An 18,812-nucleotide genomic window follows, 5' to 3' on the forward strand; every position below is an offset into this window, starting at 1 on the left:
TGATGATTGATGCTTCTCATCTCTCTCCGTTCCTGTCTGTCTGTCCCTATCTATCCCTCTTCTGACTCTCTCTGTCGCTGTTAAAAAATAAAATAAAAAAAAATTTAAAAAATAAAAAATTAATGAATAAATTAAAAAATATATCTTATTAAATGGCTCATCTACTTAGTAAGCAAAGCTCACCAGCTTGGACCCAAGGTCGCTGGCTTGAGCAAGCGGTTACTCGGTCTGCTGTAGTCCCACGGTCAAGGCACATATGAGAAAGCAATCAATGAACAACCATGGTGTCGCAACGAAAAACTGAAGATTGATGCTTTTCATCTCTCTCCGTTCCAGTCTGTCTATCCCTCTCTCTGACTCTCTCTCTGTCTCTGTAAAAAAAAAAAAAAAAAAAAAAAAGAATGAATAAATTAAAAAAAGAAGATCTTGCCTGACCAGGTGGTGGCGCAGTGGATAGAGCGTCGGACTGGGATGCGGAAGACCCAGGTTTGAGACCCCAGGTCACTAGGTTGAGTGAGGGCTCATCTGGTTTGAGCAAAAGCTCACCAGCTTGAGCCCAAGGTCGCTGGCTCAAGCAAGGGGTTATTCGGTCTGCTGAAGGCCCGCGGTCAAGGCACATATGAGAAAGCAATCAATGAACAACTAAGGTGTCGCAACGCGCAACGAAAAATTGATTGATGCTTCTCATCTCTTCGTTCCTGTCTGTCTGTCCCTGTCTATCCCTCTCTCTCTCTCTCTGTAAAAAAAAAAGAAAAAAAGATCTTAAGTGGTTCATGCACTTAGTAGGTAGGGGACAGGAGGGACAGCTGCTGTCCCAGACTGCTGGAGCCCCACTTCCCATATGGAACTCTCTCAGGAAGCCAAGCCAGCAATCAGATCTCTTGGGAACTGAACTGATTTTTTGCCACACGTGCCAGGAGCAGATCCAGCCAGCTGTGCTGTGGGGCTGCCAGGGCCATTCAGGTTGGTCAGCAAATATGTATGAAGCCTCTGCCATATGCCAGGCCCAACTCTAGAGGCAGGTAAGATTCACATCTTGCCTTTAGAGCACGAAGAGCTTCTCATTTCTCCCCCTGACCTCAGGTGCCCCTGCTTAGAGGGGTCAGAAGCAGGCCATGTCTTTATTTGGTGTTGCAACCATGTCCCTGAAGTTCCTGCCCTCTAGGTTGGGGACCACCCTGTTAATGGCCAGGATGCGAATCCAGATTCAACATGCAGTTGACAGCTCAGGGCTGTAGCCATCTCTTTTTGCATCTCACATTGGGCACTGCAGGCTGCACAGCGCTACAGGCCACCTGGGGTGGGCAGGAGAACTGAGACTGGCCAAAGGCAGAGTTCTGGGAAAGGAGAGGCCTATGTGCTGCAGTAGGACCCACAGGCCTGAGATGCCTGGGCCTTGGACCCAATTCCATGTTGTCCCCTCTGCTAACACTCTTGGCGCAGGGCTAGGAGGTGAGGAGCTAATGGGAAAGATCCTGGGCCCTTTGTTTTTTTTTACAGGGACAGAGATGAGAAGCATCAATCATCAGTTTTTCGTATCAGTTTTTCGTGTTCATTGATTGCTTTCTCATATGTGCCTTGACCATAGGCCTTCAGCAGACCGAGTAACCCCTTGTTCTAGCCAGCGACCTTGGGTCCAAGCTGGTGAGCTTTTGCTCAAACCAGATGAGCCCGCGCTCGAGCTGGCGGGGTCTCGAACATGGGTCCTCTGCATCCCAGTCCGATGCTCTATCCACTGCGCCACCACTGGTCAGGTCTGGCCAGTATGTTCACAAACAGCCCTTCGGCTAACTTCTCAAAGGCACAGGCTAAGGGCTCCAGGACAAAGGTGATAGCCTGGCTCAGAATCTCCTGGGAGCCAGAGGGAGCCCTGTCAGACCCCTGGCACTTCCAGCCAACATACCCGGCCCACACTGGTCTGGCCTAATTGGGAGAGTTGACAGTGAAGACATTACTAATACAGAGGTTCAACAAGCATAAATTGGCAGTCTTGAGCAAACCGTGATATATACACCTTTAAAGATGGGGGTGTGCCTGTCTCATTACTGAATATCCTCCCCCCGACCCCCAGCTGAGCCTGAAGGCAAGACATTTTTGGTCAGTTCCCACAAGAAATTTTGTGAAAGACATTATCATTCAAATGAAAACCATTAACAAGCGTCAACTTCAAAAACTTTATTTTCATTTGTTCATCAAGGGCACAGGATTCCTTCATCAGCTCCAACTGCTTGCTTTTCTCCTTACTGATTGTTCCATCACCTCATATCCAGGGATATCCTGTGTGACCAGCTTCCTAGAACCAAAAATATTTTTGCCCTCTGGTTAAGAGCATTCAAAATAAAGTATGGAAATGCAAGTTGCACTATTTTTTTTTTTATTCATTTCAGAGAGGAGAGTGAGAAAGGGGGGAGGAGCAGGAAGCATCAACTCCCCATATGTGCCTTGACCAGACAAGTGCATGGTTTTGATCTGGCGACCTCAGTGTTCCAGGTCTATGCTTTATCCACTGCACCACCACAGGTCAGGCCCTCAAGCTGCACAATTTAAGCAGCAGATTCCAAACTGCTCAATAAAAATCAAAGAACCTTCTGCATAGGGATGCAGATTGGGGTGAAGGTTCAATTATCACCGACTTGGGTTACCACAGGTAACTGAAGCTGACTCATCACAGCTGTTTCTCCTTGTTTGGACACTACTACACTCCAGAGCACATACCAATGTCTAGGACTTCCAACATCCTTGAAATGCACAATGTGAGTTTATCAGTATTGGTACCTGTTCCAGACTGGTCATGAATCTTCTAGACCAGTTCACCATATTGCACCCCACCTTTGACATTGTGTAATGTTCAAGTTACCAAGCCTCCCAAGCCTGATCTAGTTTGTCTCCCTTCACAAGCCCCTTAAATTTCAAACTAATTTCACCTAGAAAAACAAACCATTAGGGCACAAATGTTTTGCTACAGCTTCAAATGTATCAAATATTTTTGTCTGACTGGTGGTTCTTGTGCCCATGCCTTGCTTGTTGGCCATCATTGGTCAAGAAAACCTTTTGTACTTAAAAGGTGACTCAGACCAGAAAGTTTCTACCTCTGGAATTGTGTTAACCTTATGTATGAAGAGATTGATAAACATATTTCAGAGGTTCATGGGACAGATTCCAAATTTGAGCCCTAGCATTTTAAAGAAACTTTTCTTGGCCTATTTTGCACCCTGGAATAAATTATTTTATTTCTTGACAATATGGGGAGGGAAGCATATTGATACTTTGTCTTAAGCCCACACTGCAAATTCTTAGGAGAGGATCTTTTTTTATGTTTCTATAACTATTTTTGTAACTAAAAGGTTACTGTCTACACCAAGCAAAATCTAAGCTAAACTTGAACTTTAGAATACAAAGAACCTAGGATAAAGGATGTATTAACAGTTTGTACATTCAATTTAGGTTTTTGACACTATTAGTTAGATAAACAAGTTTATTTGTAAATTTAGTCAACATACATAATTGACCTAAAAACTTCGATAGAAGGATAAATTTAAAAACCACTTGGAAGACCATCCCTATAAAGTGATTTTTCCAGGACTACATACCAGATGTAACCTAACTGGATGCCATCTTAACTGGCAGAGGTCCAATAAGCTGGAGGTATGTGCCCCCCCCCCAAGTTGACTCTAAGGGTTATTATAATACAAACTCCACAAGGAAAAGAACCGGGGTATTGTTTTCTCTTGATAGAAGAAAAACTCATATCTAGTTATGAGACCAACCACAACACAAAAGCTGCACTAACTAGTTCAGAATATTAGATGATGCTGGTGTGAATAACTTGTATTCTAGAGCCCTTATAAATAAAATCCCCCCCATTAGTGTTTGCATTATCAGCTAGAGGATTAGTTATAGCATGTGGTAGAATGAGGACTTATGCAAGGTATAATTCACAAAGCATTTTACTACTTATGAAAACAAGTGCAGTCTAGTTAGAAAACCAACTGAACCCTAAATTACACACACCTAAATGACAAGACTCCCCACGTGAATGTAAAACATTTAATTTAAAAATGTTGACACTACAATATATAAAATAGCTATTATAAATGCACATAGTGTATTCTATAGCTGCCAGGTTTACTTTTTTTCTTTTTAAGGAAACTGTAAGTTACACTGTGGTTAAGACTCGAATCTTCACCCTTGAAAAAGCCCACATTCTATCACAGTGATGCATGGTCAGACTTAACAGCCCCAATTGTTAAACACTTGGATCAAGTCATAACCAGTTTTATTGCAAAAGGACCCTGTACACATTTATCAATTCTAGTACCTTAATAGCTACCCAACAAGTCAATTAACATAAACATGCATCATGAGAAGCAAGAAGTATCACCCATCCCTTCTGCATATTAGCAACTTGTCACTCCTGAGCAAGTGCTCACATCAGTGAGGTCTGTGAACAGTCACTTTTCGCATTCATCCTGAGTGAAAGATGGAATGACTTAAGTACAAATGCAACATATTATAAACAATTTCTTACAAAAAAAGTCACAAATTAAACCAAAGTATTGTACAGAATTTACTACAAAACACCGTAAAAACTGCCTTCGCTTAAGCTCTCTCCCCCCGTATCCGGCGAGCCAACTGGATGTCTTTGGGCATGATGGTGACTCTCTTAGCGTGGATGGCACACAGATTAGTATCTTCAAATAAACCCACCAGGTACGCTTCGCTAGCCTCCTGTTGAGGACAAGAGTCACACTATTAAAATCCCTTCGAAGACAGGAGAAACCAGCCTCAAGCCCCTCTCACCTACCACAGCCTTTGTCGTCTTACCTGCAGCGCACCGATGGCCGCACTCTGAAACCTCAGGTCAGTTTTGAAATCCTGGGCGATCTCCCTCACCAACCTCTGGAAAGGCAACTTCCGGATCAGAAGCTCGGTCGATTTCTGGTAACGACGGATTTCTCGAAGCGCAACGGTCCCAGGCCTGAGCAGGAAGATATAAACGGACACTAGTTAACTGACAGTGCCGACGCCCTACCAGGAACCGTTCTCGCACCAATCAGCACCGCCGAGTCATTGTTTTCCCTCTGCCTCGTAGCCTACCTGTAGCGATGAGGTTTTTTCACCCCGCCGGTCGAGGGGGCGCTCTTCCTGGCAGCTTTAGTGGCCAGCTGTTTGCGAGGCGCTTTCCCACCCGTGGATTTGCGAGCAGTCTGCTTGGTTCGGGCCATTTTCTTTCCCCTAAAGACGACAGCCGTGATTCCAGAGCCGCGACGCTCGCCAAGAGATAGAAGTGGGGGGAACGGGACAGGCTCGGCGCCCCTACCCTCCCGTCTCTTCGCACCCCACCTCGCGGCGGCAGATGGCAGAGGCTGCCGCCACCTCCTCCTCTCCCCCTCCCCCTCCCCTAACGACTCAGGTTGCGAGTAGCACCAGTCTCCCCCCGGGAGGGGCAGCGCAGGGAAGAGTCACTTCCTTTCCTCAGCGGGCGGAAGCCCCGCTGCCCGGAACCCGGCGCCGGGATCTATCACTTACCGACGTGAAAGAGAGCCGATTCCAGAACTCAGGCCCAGGGTAAAACCTCCCGACCTTCCACCCGCCGCCAGCCAGACTCAGCCCCCCAACGGCCGTGACCTGTGGCATTAACGGCTGGCGCAGCCTCAAGTCACCGGTAAATCCAGGAACACTTACCTAACACCAACGTCTTAGGATGCTTCTTCGTTCGCCCCGCCGCTTCTAGTACCCAAGTTAGAGCCGCAATCGTCCACAGAAGTTAAACAACGACACCCAACCAACAACCGAGCTACTTTGCTCCAAGCCCCCCCCGATGCCTCTGCTTTTATATCCACGCTTCACGCTGCGTCTTTGCGTCATAGGACCCTCATTTACATACACTAACGAATTTTTCTATTGGCCGGAGTTTTCGCCGACGCGTTGACATCCCCCGACACAAAGACCGTGCTTCGGCCTTGTCCTCTGATTGGTAGATATCTAGGCTGCTGATTGGCTATTAAAGTGACCTAACGATTGGATGAAAGCAAAGAGACATGGACGAATCAGAGTTTAGCACTAAGCGGCTCTTCTCATTGGATAAAATGAAGCTATGTTTGGATCCTTCCCTTGGTTCCAAAGCTCTACTATATTAAAGTCAATGCAAATAGATTGCATTGGTCCCCATCAAGGCTAAAGTGTTCAGATGGCCAGAAGCCTAACTTTATTTGCATCAAATAATGCAGTCCATGAAGGAAGAGGTTACTTTAATAAAATTTTTGTAAATATTTTCCAGTGTAAAATATGTTCTCTGTGATTATTTACTTTTCATTAACCTTTTAGTAGTTTTTTTTTTTATTTTATTTTATTTATTTATTTATTTATTCATTTTAGGGGGGGAGAGAGAGAGGAAGAGAGAGAGAAGGGAGAGAGAAGTGGGAGGAGCAGGAAGCATCAACTCCCATATGTGCCTTGACCAGGCAAGCCAGGGTTTTGAACCGGCAACCTCAGTGTTTCCAGGTTGACGCTTTATCCACTGCGCCACCACAGGTCAGGCAACCTTTTAGTAGTTTTAATCTGTTTTTTTTTGTTTCCAAGTTTTATTCAAGAACTCATATAGCCTGACCAGGCGGTGGCGCAGTGGATAGAACGTGGGACTGGGATGCGGAAGACCCAGGTTCGAGACCCCGAGGTCGCCAGCTTGAGCGTGGGCTCATCTGGTTTGAGCAAAAATTCACCAGCTTGGACCCAAGGTCGCTGGCTCCAGCAAGGGGTTACTCGGTCTGTTGAAGGCCCACGGTCAAGGCACATATAAGAAAGCAATCAATGAACAACTAAGGTGTCGCAATGTGCAACGAAAAAACTAATGATTGATGCTTCTCATCTCTCCGTTCCTGTCTGTCTGTCCCTGTCTATCCCTCACTCTGACTCTCTCTCTGTCTCTGTAAAAAAATAAAATAAAAATTAAAAAAAAAACTCATACAAATTATTCCAGACAGATGTTTTAATTCATTTTAACATTTGGACAGTTAAATACATAATATAAATGAGAATTAGAATTCAGTAAATCATGTTATATTACCAAGTATTTTATTTACCTTTCATAAATATTTTAACCAAAAAGCAGCTCTTGACTGACCAGGCGGTGGCGCAGTGGATAGAGTGTCGGACTGGGATGCAGAGGACTAAGGTTCGAGACCCCGAGGTTGCCAGCTTGAGCGTGGGCTCATCTGGTTTGAGCAAAAGCTCACAAGCTTCAACCCAAGGTCGCTGGCTTGAGCAAGGGGTTACTCAGTCTGCTGAAGACCCATGGTCAAGGCACATATGAGAAAGCAGTCAGTGAACAACTAAGATGTCGCAATGCGCAACAAAAAACTAGTGATTGATGCTTCTCATCTCTCCATTCTTGTCTGTCTGTCTGTTCCTGTCTATCCCTCTCTCTGACTCTCTCTGTCTCTGTTAAAAAAAAAAAAAAAGCAGTTCTTTTGTTTGGTAGGGTAGGGAGGGTAGGGAGGGGTAAATAATTGCTAGAAAGAAACAAATGTCGCCTGACCAGGCAGTGGTGCAGTGGATAGAGCGTCGGACTGGGATGCGGAAGACCCAGGTTCGAGACCCCCAGGTCGCCAGCTTGAGCGCGGGCTCATCTGGCTTGAGCAAAAAGCTCACCAGCTTGAGCCCAAGGTTGCTGGCTCAAGCATGGGGTTACTCGGTCTGCTGAAGGCCCACGGTCAAGGCACATATGAGAAAGCAATCAATGAACAACTAAGGAGTCGCAACGAAAAACTGATAATTGATGCTTCTCATCTCTCTCCATTCCTGTCTGTCTGTCCCTATCTAGCCCTCTCTCTGACTCTCTGTCCCTGTAAACAAACAAACAAACAAACAAAAAAAAGAAACAAATTTCACCCTGGACCGGTAGCCCAGTTGGTTAGAGTGTTGTCCCAATACTCCAAGGTTGCTTATTCAATCCCTAGTCAGGGCACATACAAAAATCAAACAATGAATGAATACCATTTTGTATTAGGCGGTCACAAAATGCTTTGTGATTTCAATATGCTTAAACAAGAAATAACCTCTAAGCAGATAGTTTTGAATTATGTAATTCAACTGAATGAAATTACTACAGACAAAATGGCAATAGTCCTACGACAGCATTTGCATGTACATTAAGAGTAAAGAAAAGCCTGATTAGCCTGACCAGGCGGTGACGCAGTGGGTAGAGTGTCGGACTGGGATGCAGAAGACCCAGGTTCGAGACCCCGAGGCCAGCTTGAGCGAGGGCTCATCTGGCATGAGCAACAAAAAAGAAAACCTCATCAGCTTGGACCCAGGGTCACTGGCTTGAGCAAGGGGTTACTCAGTCTGCTGAAGTCCCCGGGTCAAGGCACATATGAGAAAGCAATCAATGAACTAAGGTGTCTCAATGAAAAAGTGATGATTGATGCTTCTCATCTCTCTCTGTTCCTGTCTGTCTGTCCCTGTAAAAAAAAAAAAAAAAAAAAAAAAAGAAAGAAAGAAAGAAAGAAAAAAAAGCTTGACCAGGCGGTGGCGCAGTGGATAGAGCATCGGACTGGGATGCAGAGGACCACGGCCAAGGCACATGTGAGAAAGCAATTAATGAACAACTAAGATGTCGCAATGCTCAACAAAAAACTAATGATTGATGCTTCTCATCTCTCCGTTCCTATCTGTCTGTCCTTGTCTATCCCTCTCTCTGACTCTCTCTCTCTGTCTCTGTAAAAAAAATAATAAATAAATTAATTAAAAAAAAAAGCAAACAAATGCATAAAAATGTTAATTCCGCCTGACCAGGCGGTTGCTCAGTGGATAGAGCATTGGACTGGGATACGGAAGACCCAGGTTTGAGGCCCCGAGGTCACCAGCTTGAGCGCGGGTTCATCTGGTTTGAGCAAAAGCCCACCAGCTTGAACCCAAGGTCGCTGGCTCCAGCAAGTGGTTACTTGGTCTGCTGAAGGCTTGCAGTCAAGGCACATATGAGAAAGCAATCAATGAACAACTAAGGTGTTGCAACGCGCAATGAAAAACTAATGATAGCCCTGGCCGGTTGGCTCAGCGGTAGAGCATCGGCCTAGCGTGCGGAGGACCCGGGTTCGATTCCCGGCCAGGGCACACAGGAGAAGCGCCCATTTGCTTCTCCACCCCTCCGCCGCGCTTTCCTCTCTGTCTCTCTCTTCCCCTCCTGCAGCCAAGGCTCCATTGGAGCAAAGATGGCCTGGGCACTGGGGATGGCTCTGTGGCCTCTGCCTCAGGTGCTAGAGTGGCTCTGGTCGCAACATGGCGACGCCCAGGATGGGCAGAGCATCGCCCCCTGGTGGGCAGAACGTAGCCCCTGGTGGGCGTGCCGGGTGGATCCCGGTCGGGCGCATGCGGGAGTCTGTCTGACTGTCTCTCCCTGTTTCCAGCTTCAGAAAAATGAAAAAATAAAAAAAATTAAAAATAAATAAAAACTAATGATTGATGCTTCTCATCTCTCTCTGTTCCTGTCTGTCTGTCCCTGTCTATCCCTCTCTCTGACTCACTCTCTGTCTCTGTAAAAAATAAATAAATAAATAAATAATGTTAATTCCTATCCTTGCCTAAATAAATGTCGTGAATGGATTGCAATATTCAGTACTCCAGTGGTTCAGGTATATAATATACCAAAACAAACTTAAGGTTAAGACCAAACAAAGCTCATAAATTGAAATAGAGCCTTAGACATTCTACCAAATAGTTTGTACTCTGGGTTCACCAAAAATTTTGAGTTACTGCCTGACCTGTGGTGGCACAGTGGATAAAGCGTCGACCTGGAAATGCTAAGGTCGCCGGTTCAAAACCCTGGGCTTGCCTGGTCAAGGCACATATGGGAGTTGCTGCTTCCAGCTCCTCCTCCCTTCTCTCTCTCTGTCTCTCCTCTCTCTCTCTCTCCCTCTCCTCTCTAAAATGAATAAAAAAATTAAAAAAAAATTGAGTTACTAAAATCTTTTTATTGCCCTGGCCAGGTAGCTCAGTTGCTTAGAGCATCATCCTGTTATGCCAAAGTTGTAGGTTCAATCCCTGGTCAGGGCACCTACAAAAATCAATGACTGTGTAAATAAGTGGAACAACAAGTTGATGTTTCTCTCTCACTCGCTCCTCCTTCCTCTCTCTCCAAAATCAGTTAAAAAAATTTTTTTGTGACTGACAGGTAGGGAGAGAGATGAGAAGCATCAATTCTTTGTTGTGGCACTTTAGTTGTTCATTGATTGCTTTTTCATATGTGCCTTGACGGGGGGTGGGGGGGTTAAAGCAGACCAAGTGACCCCTTGCTCGAGACAGCTACCTTGGGCTCAAGCTCGTGACCTTGCTCACATTAGATAAGCCCGTGCTCAAGCTGGAGGGCTCGGAGTTTTGAACCTGAGTCCTCCGTGTCCCAGTCCGACGCTCTATCCACTGCGCCACCGCCTGGTCAGGCAGTATGGGTTTACACTCACCTATTTAAGGCCAATTTATGGAAATAATTTGCCCTTCTTACTTGGCAGTCATACAGATTAGTTTTTCTTTTTCCTAAATTGCGGTGTGTGTGGGGGAGAACAACAAAGAAAATGGAGAACTGCCAATGTTTATATAATCAAAACAATGCAAAATGTGATGTTCTGGTTCCTGTTCTGTTACAGGCTTGCTGAGTAACTCTGTGCATGATACTTAACCTGTCTTTCAGTTTCTTTTGTAAATTAAGCAGCTTGGATGATATCTCCCAATTCTACCAGTACACACTTATTCTGAAGCTCAAGATGAGCACTTATTTAAAATCTAGCACTACGGCCCTGGCCGGTTGGCTCAGCGGTAGAGCGTCGGCCTGGCGTGCTGGGGACCCGGGTTCGATTCCCGGCCAGGGCACATAGGAGAAGCGCCCATTTGCTTCTCCACCCCCCCCCCTTCCTCTCTGTCTCTCTCTTCCCCTCCCGCAGCCAAGGCTCCATTGGAGCAAAGATGGCCCGGGCTCTGGGGATGGCTCCTTGGCCTCTGGGCTGCCCCAGGCACTAGAGTGGCTCTGGTCGTGGCAGGCAGAGCGACGCCCCGGAGGGGCAGAGCATCGCCCCCTGGTGGGCGTGCCAGGTGGATCCCGGTCGGGCGCATGCGGGAGTCTGACTGTCTCTCCCCGTTTCTAGCTTCAGAAAAAAAAAAAAAAATCTAGTACTATGAAGTATATTATTTATTTATTGCTTTTAGAGAGGAGAAACATTGACTTGTTGTTCTATTTATTTATGCCTTCATTGGTTGATTCTTTTTTTTTTTTTAAGATTTTATTTATTCATTATAGAGAACGGGGGAGAGAGAGAGAGAGAGAGAGAAAGAGACAGAAGGGGGGAGGAGCAGGAAGCATCAACTCCCATATGTGCCTTGACCAGGCAAGTCCAGGGTTTTGAACCAGCAACCTCAGCATTTCTAGGTTGACGTTTTATCCACTGCGCCACCACAGGTCAGGCTGGATGATTCTTATATATGCCCTGACCTGAGGTAGAACCCACAACCTTGGTGTCCAGTTCTAACCAACAGGGATACCTGACCAATGCTGAACTGTATGTCTCATTCATATCACACTTGAGTGTTTTGGGATAATGTAAAAGCCAAACTGAGAATTAATAATAGGACTAAAACAGCCTGAACTGTGGTGGTGCAGTGGATAAAGCATCGACCTGGAAATGCTGAGGTCGCCTGGTAGAAACCCTGGGCTTGCCTGGTCAGGGCACATATGGGAGTGGATGCTTCCAGCTCCTCCCCCCCTTCTCTCTCTGTCTCTCCTCTCTCTCTCTCTCTCTCTCTCTCTCTCTCTGTCTCTCCCTCTCCTCTCTAAAATGAATATATATAAAAAAGGACTAAAACAATACACTCTTTTTTTTTTTTTTTTTCATTTTCCCAAAGCTGGAAACGGGGAGGCAGTCAGACAGACTCCCGCATGCGCCCAACCGTGATCCACCCGGCATGCCCACCAGGGGGTGATATTCTGCCCCTCTGGGGCGTAGCTCTGTTGCATCCAGAGCCATTCTAGCGCCTGAGGCAGAGGCCACAGAGCCATCCCCAGCGCCCAGGCCATCTTTGCTCCAATGGAGCCTAGGCTGCGGGAGGGGAAGAGAGAGACAGAGAGGAAGGAGAGGGGGAGGGGTGGAGAAGCAGATGGGCGCTTCTCCTGTGTGCCCTGGCCGGGAATCGAACCCGGAACTCCTGCACGCTAGGCCAACGCTCTACCACTGAGCCAACCGGCCAGGGTCACTTTTTTTTTTTTAAACAGAGACAGAGAGAGAGAGTTAGACAGGAACGAGAGAGATGGAGAAGTATCAATCATCAGTTTTTCATTGTGACACCTTAGCTGTTCATTGATTGCTTTCTCATATGTGCCTTGACCATGGAGCTACAGCAGACTGAGTAACCCCTTGCTAAAGCCAGCAACCTTGGGTCCAAGCTGGCGAGCTTTGCTCAAACCAGATGAGCCCGCGCTCAAGCTGGCGACCTGAGTCTCAAACCTGGGTCCTCCACATCCCAGTCCCACACTCTATCCACTGCGCCACCGCCTGGTCAGGCCCAATACACTCCAACTTTTATTTGTCCTTTTGTAATTTTTCATCTTCTAATGCCCCTAGTGGTTAACTGTTTGGCCTGTACAAGAAATATCAGTTTCTTAACTTTGCAGGAAGACAATTTGGTTTGTGATAATGAGGTTAGTAGTGATAGATATGTGTATTCCAAACTGCCCTCTTGATGTTCCGCTTATCTGTCAGACCTCACTCTTACTGTACTATTGCCCCTGAGACAGAGGAATTCCAAAAAGCTGACAAGCCACCCCAAGGAGGGGCTCCGGACATACCAGGACTTTTTTTTTTTTTTTAATTTTTAATTTTATTTTATTATTCAATTTTAGAGAGGAAAGAGAGAGACAGAGAGGGAGAAGGGGGAGGAGCTGGAAGCATCAACTCCCATATGTGCCTTGACCAGGCAAGCCCAGGGTTTCAAACTGGTGACCTTAGCATTTCCAGGTCGACGCTTTATCCACTGCACCACCACAGATCAGGCCATACCAGAACTTTTGATTCAACACCCACATGCTTGAACCCCCCCCCCCCCCAAGGAGGAGCATTCCGGACATACCAGGACTTTTGCCTCAGTATCCCCTCAGGCTCTATATAAGTCGCCCCTAGTCTGTAACTCGGTGCACTTCTTCTGGAGGAGTGCCCCCACAGGTCTTTCTCCTCTAATAAAGCCTGCACATCTGGTGATGGAGTGCCATCTCATTCTTACAAGTAGGAATTAAATATGTGTGATTCTTAAACATTAACAATTTTCCATTCACCCACCCTCCCTCACTCCTAACTTTATTCGGAATGTGTTATTTAAATGGAATGATCATTAGTTAACAAAAGCGTTAAAATATCTATGAAGTAGGCCTGGCCTGTGGTGGCGCAGTGGATAAAGTTTCGACCTGGAAATGCTGAGGTTGCCGGTTCAAAACCCTGGGCTTGCCTGGTCAAGTTGATGCTTCCAGCTCCTCCCCCCTTCTCTCTCTCTCTCTGTCTCTCCCTCTCCTCTCTAAAATGAATAAAAAATATATATATGAAATAATTTTGTAAAGCTCACAGCATCAAATGCCTAGGTCTGGGGGAACTGGCTTATTTCGCAAAGGCTACAAAGCAAAATAACTTAGCTCCACTGGTGGGAAGGAGGGAGGGGAAACATTTTTCCAAATAGAAGGACTGATGTTCAGAAAAGGAAACTGGAGTAGATTATAAATTGCACCCCGTACTCAAACCTAGGCTCTTCCTCTGGCACAATGTGATGCTTCTCAACACCCTTGCAACTTGCCAGTGTACCTGAGACTATTCTAGACAGAAATTAAGTTCGTCTTTGGCCTCTAAATGTACTGGAAACAAGTTCGTCAGGCCAGGTGTCGAGTTGAAAAGCGAAAGAAATCGTGGAGTTCCAGGTTTCGGGTCGCTAAAGGTTTATGGAGCGCCCCAACAAAAACGCGGGGGCAGAGGATTGTGTCATGTAGCTCTTCTTTAGCAAAGCTTTCTCAAGTTGATTTCTAGCAGGCCTACTTTTTCTTCATGCCCAGTCCCTAGTCCCGCTGCAGACTAAGTACTTTGGCGCACTCCAGGTGCCTGAAGCACAAACGCCCAGAGATAGGACGGATGATACCAGATTCCCAAGCACTGTTCCGGGCCGGTATGTTCTGAGCCCAAACTATAGAAAGCTTGGAGGCGAGGTAATTATTACAATGTTGGTAGTAAAATTACACTTGGAACTGTTTCACAGGAGTCGTCACAGCCTCCCTACCTCTGGGCCCCAACTACTCCAGTTTCAAGAAAAAAATACCCCTACGAAACTGGAACCACGCTAAGAAGAAACGCGGCCAGACTGCAATTCCCAAAAGTAGTCGCGGGTCCTCAACATCCGGGACACCGTCTGCATGGATCCCTGGGTACTGTGGTCCGTTCCTTTGGCAGCAACTCTCTATCGACGGTAAAATTCCAGCCGAACCGAGGACCACAACTCCCAGCAATCCTTGCTGCCATGTGGGGGGTCTTCACGTTCTCGTGGCGCGGCGCAGGCGCACTGAGTCTTCGGCGCGGACCGCGCAGACTGAATAATAAAAGGGGAGCGGCGAAGAGGCAGGAAGACAGGACCATGTCGAAGGGCCCCGGGCCCGGCGGCTCCGCAGCTTCCTCGGCGGCCCCGGCCGCTACCGCTCAGGTGCTGCAGGCACAGCCCGAGAAACCGCAGCACTACACGTACGTAGAGCGCCCCCCCCCCGCCGCGCGCGCACGCCTGACGTCAGCGGCCAGCGTGAGTCACGCGCGCAGGGAGAGCGCGAGGCGGCCTCTCCCTCCCCCTTTTTCTCCTCTGGCCGGGCCCAGACCGGTTTCAACCTGCTGGGGCTGGTCCCAGCTACTTCCAACTGCCACCAATCTCTGGTCCGGCCGTGGGGCGGGAAAGTCGGTCCCCGCCGCTGAGTTTGGAAGGCGGGAGATTGGGGTGCGGAGTACACACATCTTAGGCCAGGCCTTTGGGGCCTAATAGTTCCTGAGATCATAAAGCACAGCACCAGGCACTTGCGGAGCGATAAGAAGTCCAAGGCATGACCAGTAGGAGTTCCTTAGGGGCCAACCCTAGAACCAGCTATGAGTGACGATTAGCGTGAAGTCCAGGCTTTTTGACCCCTCTAAAGCCCGTATGTTTTCCACTTAGTTGACCTAACCCGGAGACCGGGACCCTGAGCATGATGGGGTCTGAGTATATATCCTCAGGCCCAACCAAAATGTGGCATCAGAGGGAAAGCCCCAAAAGCTGAGAGTCCAGTACAGTAAGGTGGAAAACCTCTTGGAATCTGTTTGCATTTACGTGTAGGTCCCTGTCTTCCTTTCCATTGCGTTTGAAGGCACATTAAGCAACTACCAGGTGCTAGGTGCTTTGGGATAAAGATTGAAAGAGGCGAGCTCTCCATGTTAAGCAAATTGTTGGTTTCCCTGATGCTCTTTGAGTGCCTCTCATCCCTGTGGGTTCCTGAGCCATGTGCATGTTTAGCAGGATCTCCAAATATACCTTGGGCTTGCTGTAGATTTGAAACCTGGTAGCTTCAACAACCTTTAAGAGCCGCCTGGTGAACCAAGAGCAGGAAGCATCTGAGTAGAACGAACTAAAAGTAGACAGGAGCTCGTCACAGAAGTAAAACCCACTGGGAAACTGTTCTGGGGAAGTGGAGCATTAATTTCAGGAAATGTGTGGGTTTCTGTGAAATTCTCTGTAATTGGTTGAAATCATTTGAAGCTATTTCTTGACAATAGACTCATGTTAATAACTTTTCTAATGTGTAGTGGCTTTGCTGATCCTTTCTTACTGGAGTTCTTTCTGCAGTCCTTCCAATGTTTTGGTGAGATGGTTTTACCTTAGAGAATAGTAATTAGTTGAATGCTGTGGTCAGTCAGTAGTCTTGATATGGAAACCTACAGACTTGGCATAATTGGAACTTTATAATCTTTGGTTGCTAAATGCCTGTAACACTTGAGTAACATGAGTCTTAGTTTCAGCAACCTCTTTCTGTGTTGTGTTGTCATTGAGAATAGTGAGGAGTCCGTTGGAAAGGCTTTCTGATCATTATGGAATTGACAGATGAAACAAGTGAGCAGCTGTATGTAAATACATGTTAACGTTTTAGTCTTTGTCCTCTTGATGCTCACTTGCTGAGCAACTACTCCTTGTGGGATAAGTGCAGAGTAATCAGGCTTGGCTCTTGAGATGACTTAGAATATCAACAGTAGTGGGTGAAACTAAATTTGATTGGGTGGTTGGAGATTGTAGCTGTTCTCATCTCTTTTCTGTTACATATTTGTGTGTGTGGTGTGGTGTGGTGTGTTTTCCTTGGTAGATTTGTGGGCATTCACAAGCTGTGATGGTTGGAAAAACTTCATTTCTTTGTCTTCCCAGGTCTGAGGAGCAGGGAGTATCAGGTGATGGCATCAATACAGTTGTTCAGTCTGATTTTTTTTTAAAATGAACCCATTTGTTGCCTTTGGGGGTTAGGATTAGAGCATGGGAACATTTTTATATTGATTTCAGTATTTGTTAAAATATTTTTGAGCTGCCCAGCTCAAAAATATTTTTTATGCTCCACTGCAGGATGGATTTCCACAATTTGTTCCAAACTGAATATGGCCTTAGCTATTGTTTTGATCTTATCATTGAATACAGATAAAGAGCCCTTGGTTGTTGTTTTTTTTTTTTTTAATGTTTGTATTTTTTTCCCTTCTTTTCCAAGTGAGAGGAGGGGAAATAGAGAGACAGACTCCTGCATGCATCCCAACCGGGATCCACCTTGCAACCCCAGTCTGGAGCCGATGCTCTGACCATCTTGGGCCATGCTCAAGACCGAGCTATTTTTAGTGCCTGAGGCGGAGGCTCCATGGAGCTATCTTCAGCGCCCTGACCAGGATTTGAACCTGGACATCCATCCACACATTGGGCCAACGCTCTACCACTAAGCCAACGGGCCAGGGCAATGTTTGTATTTTTTTACCCGTCAAAAATTTTTAACCTTACACATGAATTGCATTATTTTTGTGTACTTTTTGTACCTGTATTATTAGAGATTATGTGACATGCAGTAATCGTTGGAGTAATCGAGTTCCACTCATCATCATGGCAGACAGTCTTAGCAAACACAATCGAATGCACCAAAGGCAAAAGTTGCCTTCCTGCAGGCATTGGTTCCCTTCTGTATGCCTTTTTCCCTTTATTTTGTCCCACAACTAAAGTCCTAGAGTTTGAGCTCTCCTTTTTCTAAGCCAAGAGAATCATTCATAGTATAGTTTGAAGGATAATTACTTTACTGGTGTTTTTTCTAATCTCTTGAATAATCTTGATTTAAGGGAAATTTTGAGATAATCCATTCAGCAGGCATTTGTCCTAGACCTGAGGAATCCGACTTTTTTAGAAAATGGTTTTAGCAGAATTTCCTCTGTTGAGGAATTCCAAGTATGTGATTAGCATTCTAAGATGATAATATGCATGTATTGGTACTCTTCCAATACAAGAACCATGTGACCTCTTGTTAGGTAATTTGTCTTTTTACTTCATAAAGACTAAATTTCATCCAGGTTTATTCAGAACAAGGCCATCTTATATATTAGATGAGTTTTATAAAAACAGATTTAAGAATGGGAAATTTTGGAGCAATTACATCCTGAAATATATCTACAAAATTTAGCTAATTTGGGGCTTTTTACTGTTTAACAATTATATTATTTTGACTATAAGAGCTGCAAAGACATTAAACCATGTTTAGATTCCTTTACCTACAGTTAATTCTCAAACTTCTTAATGCCCTGTGTTAAAGGAAAGTGAAATTCGAGTTCCATGAAGGTTTCTTGTAGTTTCTTGGCCACTGAGTGATTTCTTACAGGTAGAAAGAGAATAAATATTTTATAGCTTCATATAGCCAGGTGTCATTGTAATTTAGGACTGTTTTCTGGGCATCTTTAAACAAGGATAATGTAGCTCTACTTCCATAACTAACTATTTTGAGGCAAATTTATTAGTTTCTGCATTATATAAGTGTCATGAACTTAGCTTGATTGCATCTGATTGTGTTTTAGAAAATCCAGGAAATGAATATGTTTTTAAATCATTTTTGTAAATTGCAATAAAATTGTAAATACGTTGGTAGAGTACAACTTGTTGCACAGCAGAAGTCACTGGATGCATTGCTTAGCAACCTCAGCAAGAATGAGTTAAATTACCGATAAATATATTTGGATCTTGTTTACTAATTAAGTAGAACTAATTTCTTGCAAAACCATAATTAGGACATTGTGGTCTGTAGTCAAGCCCACAAAATCTCTATTTATAAGTGTTAAGTGCCCATGCTAACTAGCTTAGCACCTAGTTAATATTTCTATCTCACCTAAATTAATGATTAAAGTGAAGATTTGCTTAATGGTTAAGTTTTTTTGTTTTAATCCAGCTATGTTAGATACTAAAGAAGGCTTCCCCACAATCCATATGCATCTGCTTTGACTGGTGGTTTCTATCAACCTACAAAGACTGTGACTTATTGGTGAGGGCAGCTGGACAACTCTGAGAGCAACTTAGAGAAATCCATCTTGGGCACACTCTATAAAGGAACTCCTTCTCTGGAAATAGCACCCCAGATAAGTGCACAAAAGCAAGACACCCTCGTGGACCTACTTCCTCCCGCTTTCAACACCCTGATGCCTGAAGGTGAGGTCTCCTTCCTGTGTGTCTTAGAAGCCATGAGCTCGCTTAGGTAATGAGAGCCCTGCACCACACAGCTGCAG

General features: G+C 45.5%; 2 protein-coding genes across 3 annotated transcripts in view; one reads left to right on the forward strand and one right to left on the reverse strand.

Annotated features, from left to right (window-relative positions):
* Positions 1 to 4,033: 4,033 nt before the first annotated feature.
* H3-3B (H3.3 histone B) lies at positions 4,034 to 5,840 on the reverse strand. Its single transcript, XM_066381229.1, has 4 exons — positions 5,686 to 5,840; positions 5,098 to 5,235; positions 4,825 to 4,978; positions 4,034 to 4,728 (listed from the first exon to the last, which is right to left on the reverse strand). The coding sequence occupies exons 2-4, from the start codon at positions 5,223 to 5,225 to the stop codon at positions 4,600 to 4,602; spliced, it is 411 nt and encodes a 136-aa protein (XP_066237326.1). The 5' UTR covers positions 5,226 to 5,235; positions 5,686 to 5,840; the 3' UTR covers positions 4,034 to 4,599.
* Positions 5,841 to 14,592: 8,752 nt separating this feature from the next.
* UNK (unk zinc finger) overlaps positions 14,593 to 18,812 on the forward strand; it is a 37,839-nt gene continuing 33,619 nt past the window's right edge. For both annotated transcript variants that reach the window (XM_066381236.1, XM_066381237.1), the window contains exon 1: positions 14,593 to 14,750. In XM_066381236.1, coding sequence (XP_066237333.1) covers positions 14,647 to 14,750 — 104 coding nt within the window. In that variant the 5' untranslated portion in view covers positions 14,593 to 14,646. The remainder of the gene's footprint in view (positions 14,751 to 18,812) is intronic.

The sequence above is a fragment of the Saccopteryx leptura genome, chromosome 4 (assembly GCF_036850995.1).
Source record: "Saccopteryx leptura isolate mSacLep1 chromosome 4, mSacLep1_pri_phased_curated, whole genome shotgun sequence".
NCBI lineage: Eukaryota > Metazoa > Chordata > Mammalia > Chiroptera > Emballonuridae > Saccopteryx > Saccopteryx leptura.

What these genes read in the sequence shown, in the direction of transcription:
- H3-3B (XM_066381229.1), bottom strand. Translation starts at nt 5,225, where the DNA reads ATGGCCCGAACCAAGCAGACTGCTCGCAAATCCACGGGTGGGAAAGCG. An exon ending in AAAAAACCTCATCGCTACAG is followed by an intron (nt 4,979 to 5,097) that starts GTAGGCTACGAG and finishes CTTCCTGCTCAG; the next exon opens with GCCTGGGACCGTTGCGCTTC. An exon ending in CGGCCATCGGTGCGCTGCAG is followed by an intron (nt 4,729 to 4,824) that starts GTAAGACGACAA and finishes TGTCCTCAACAG; the next exon opens with GAGGCTAGCGAAGCGTACCT.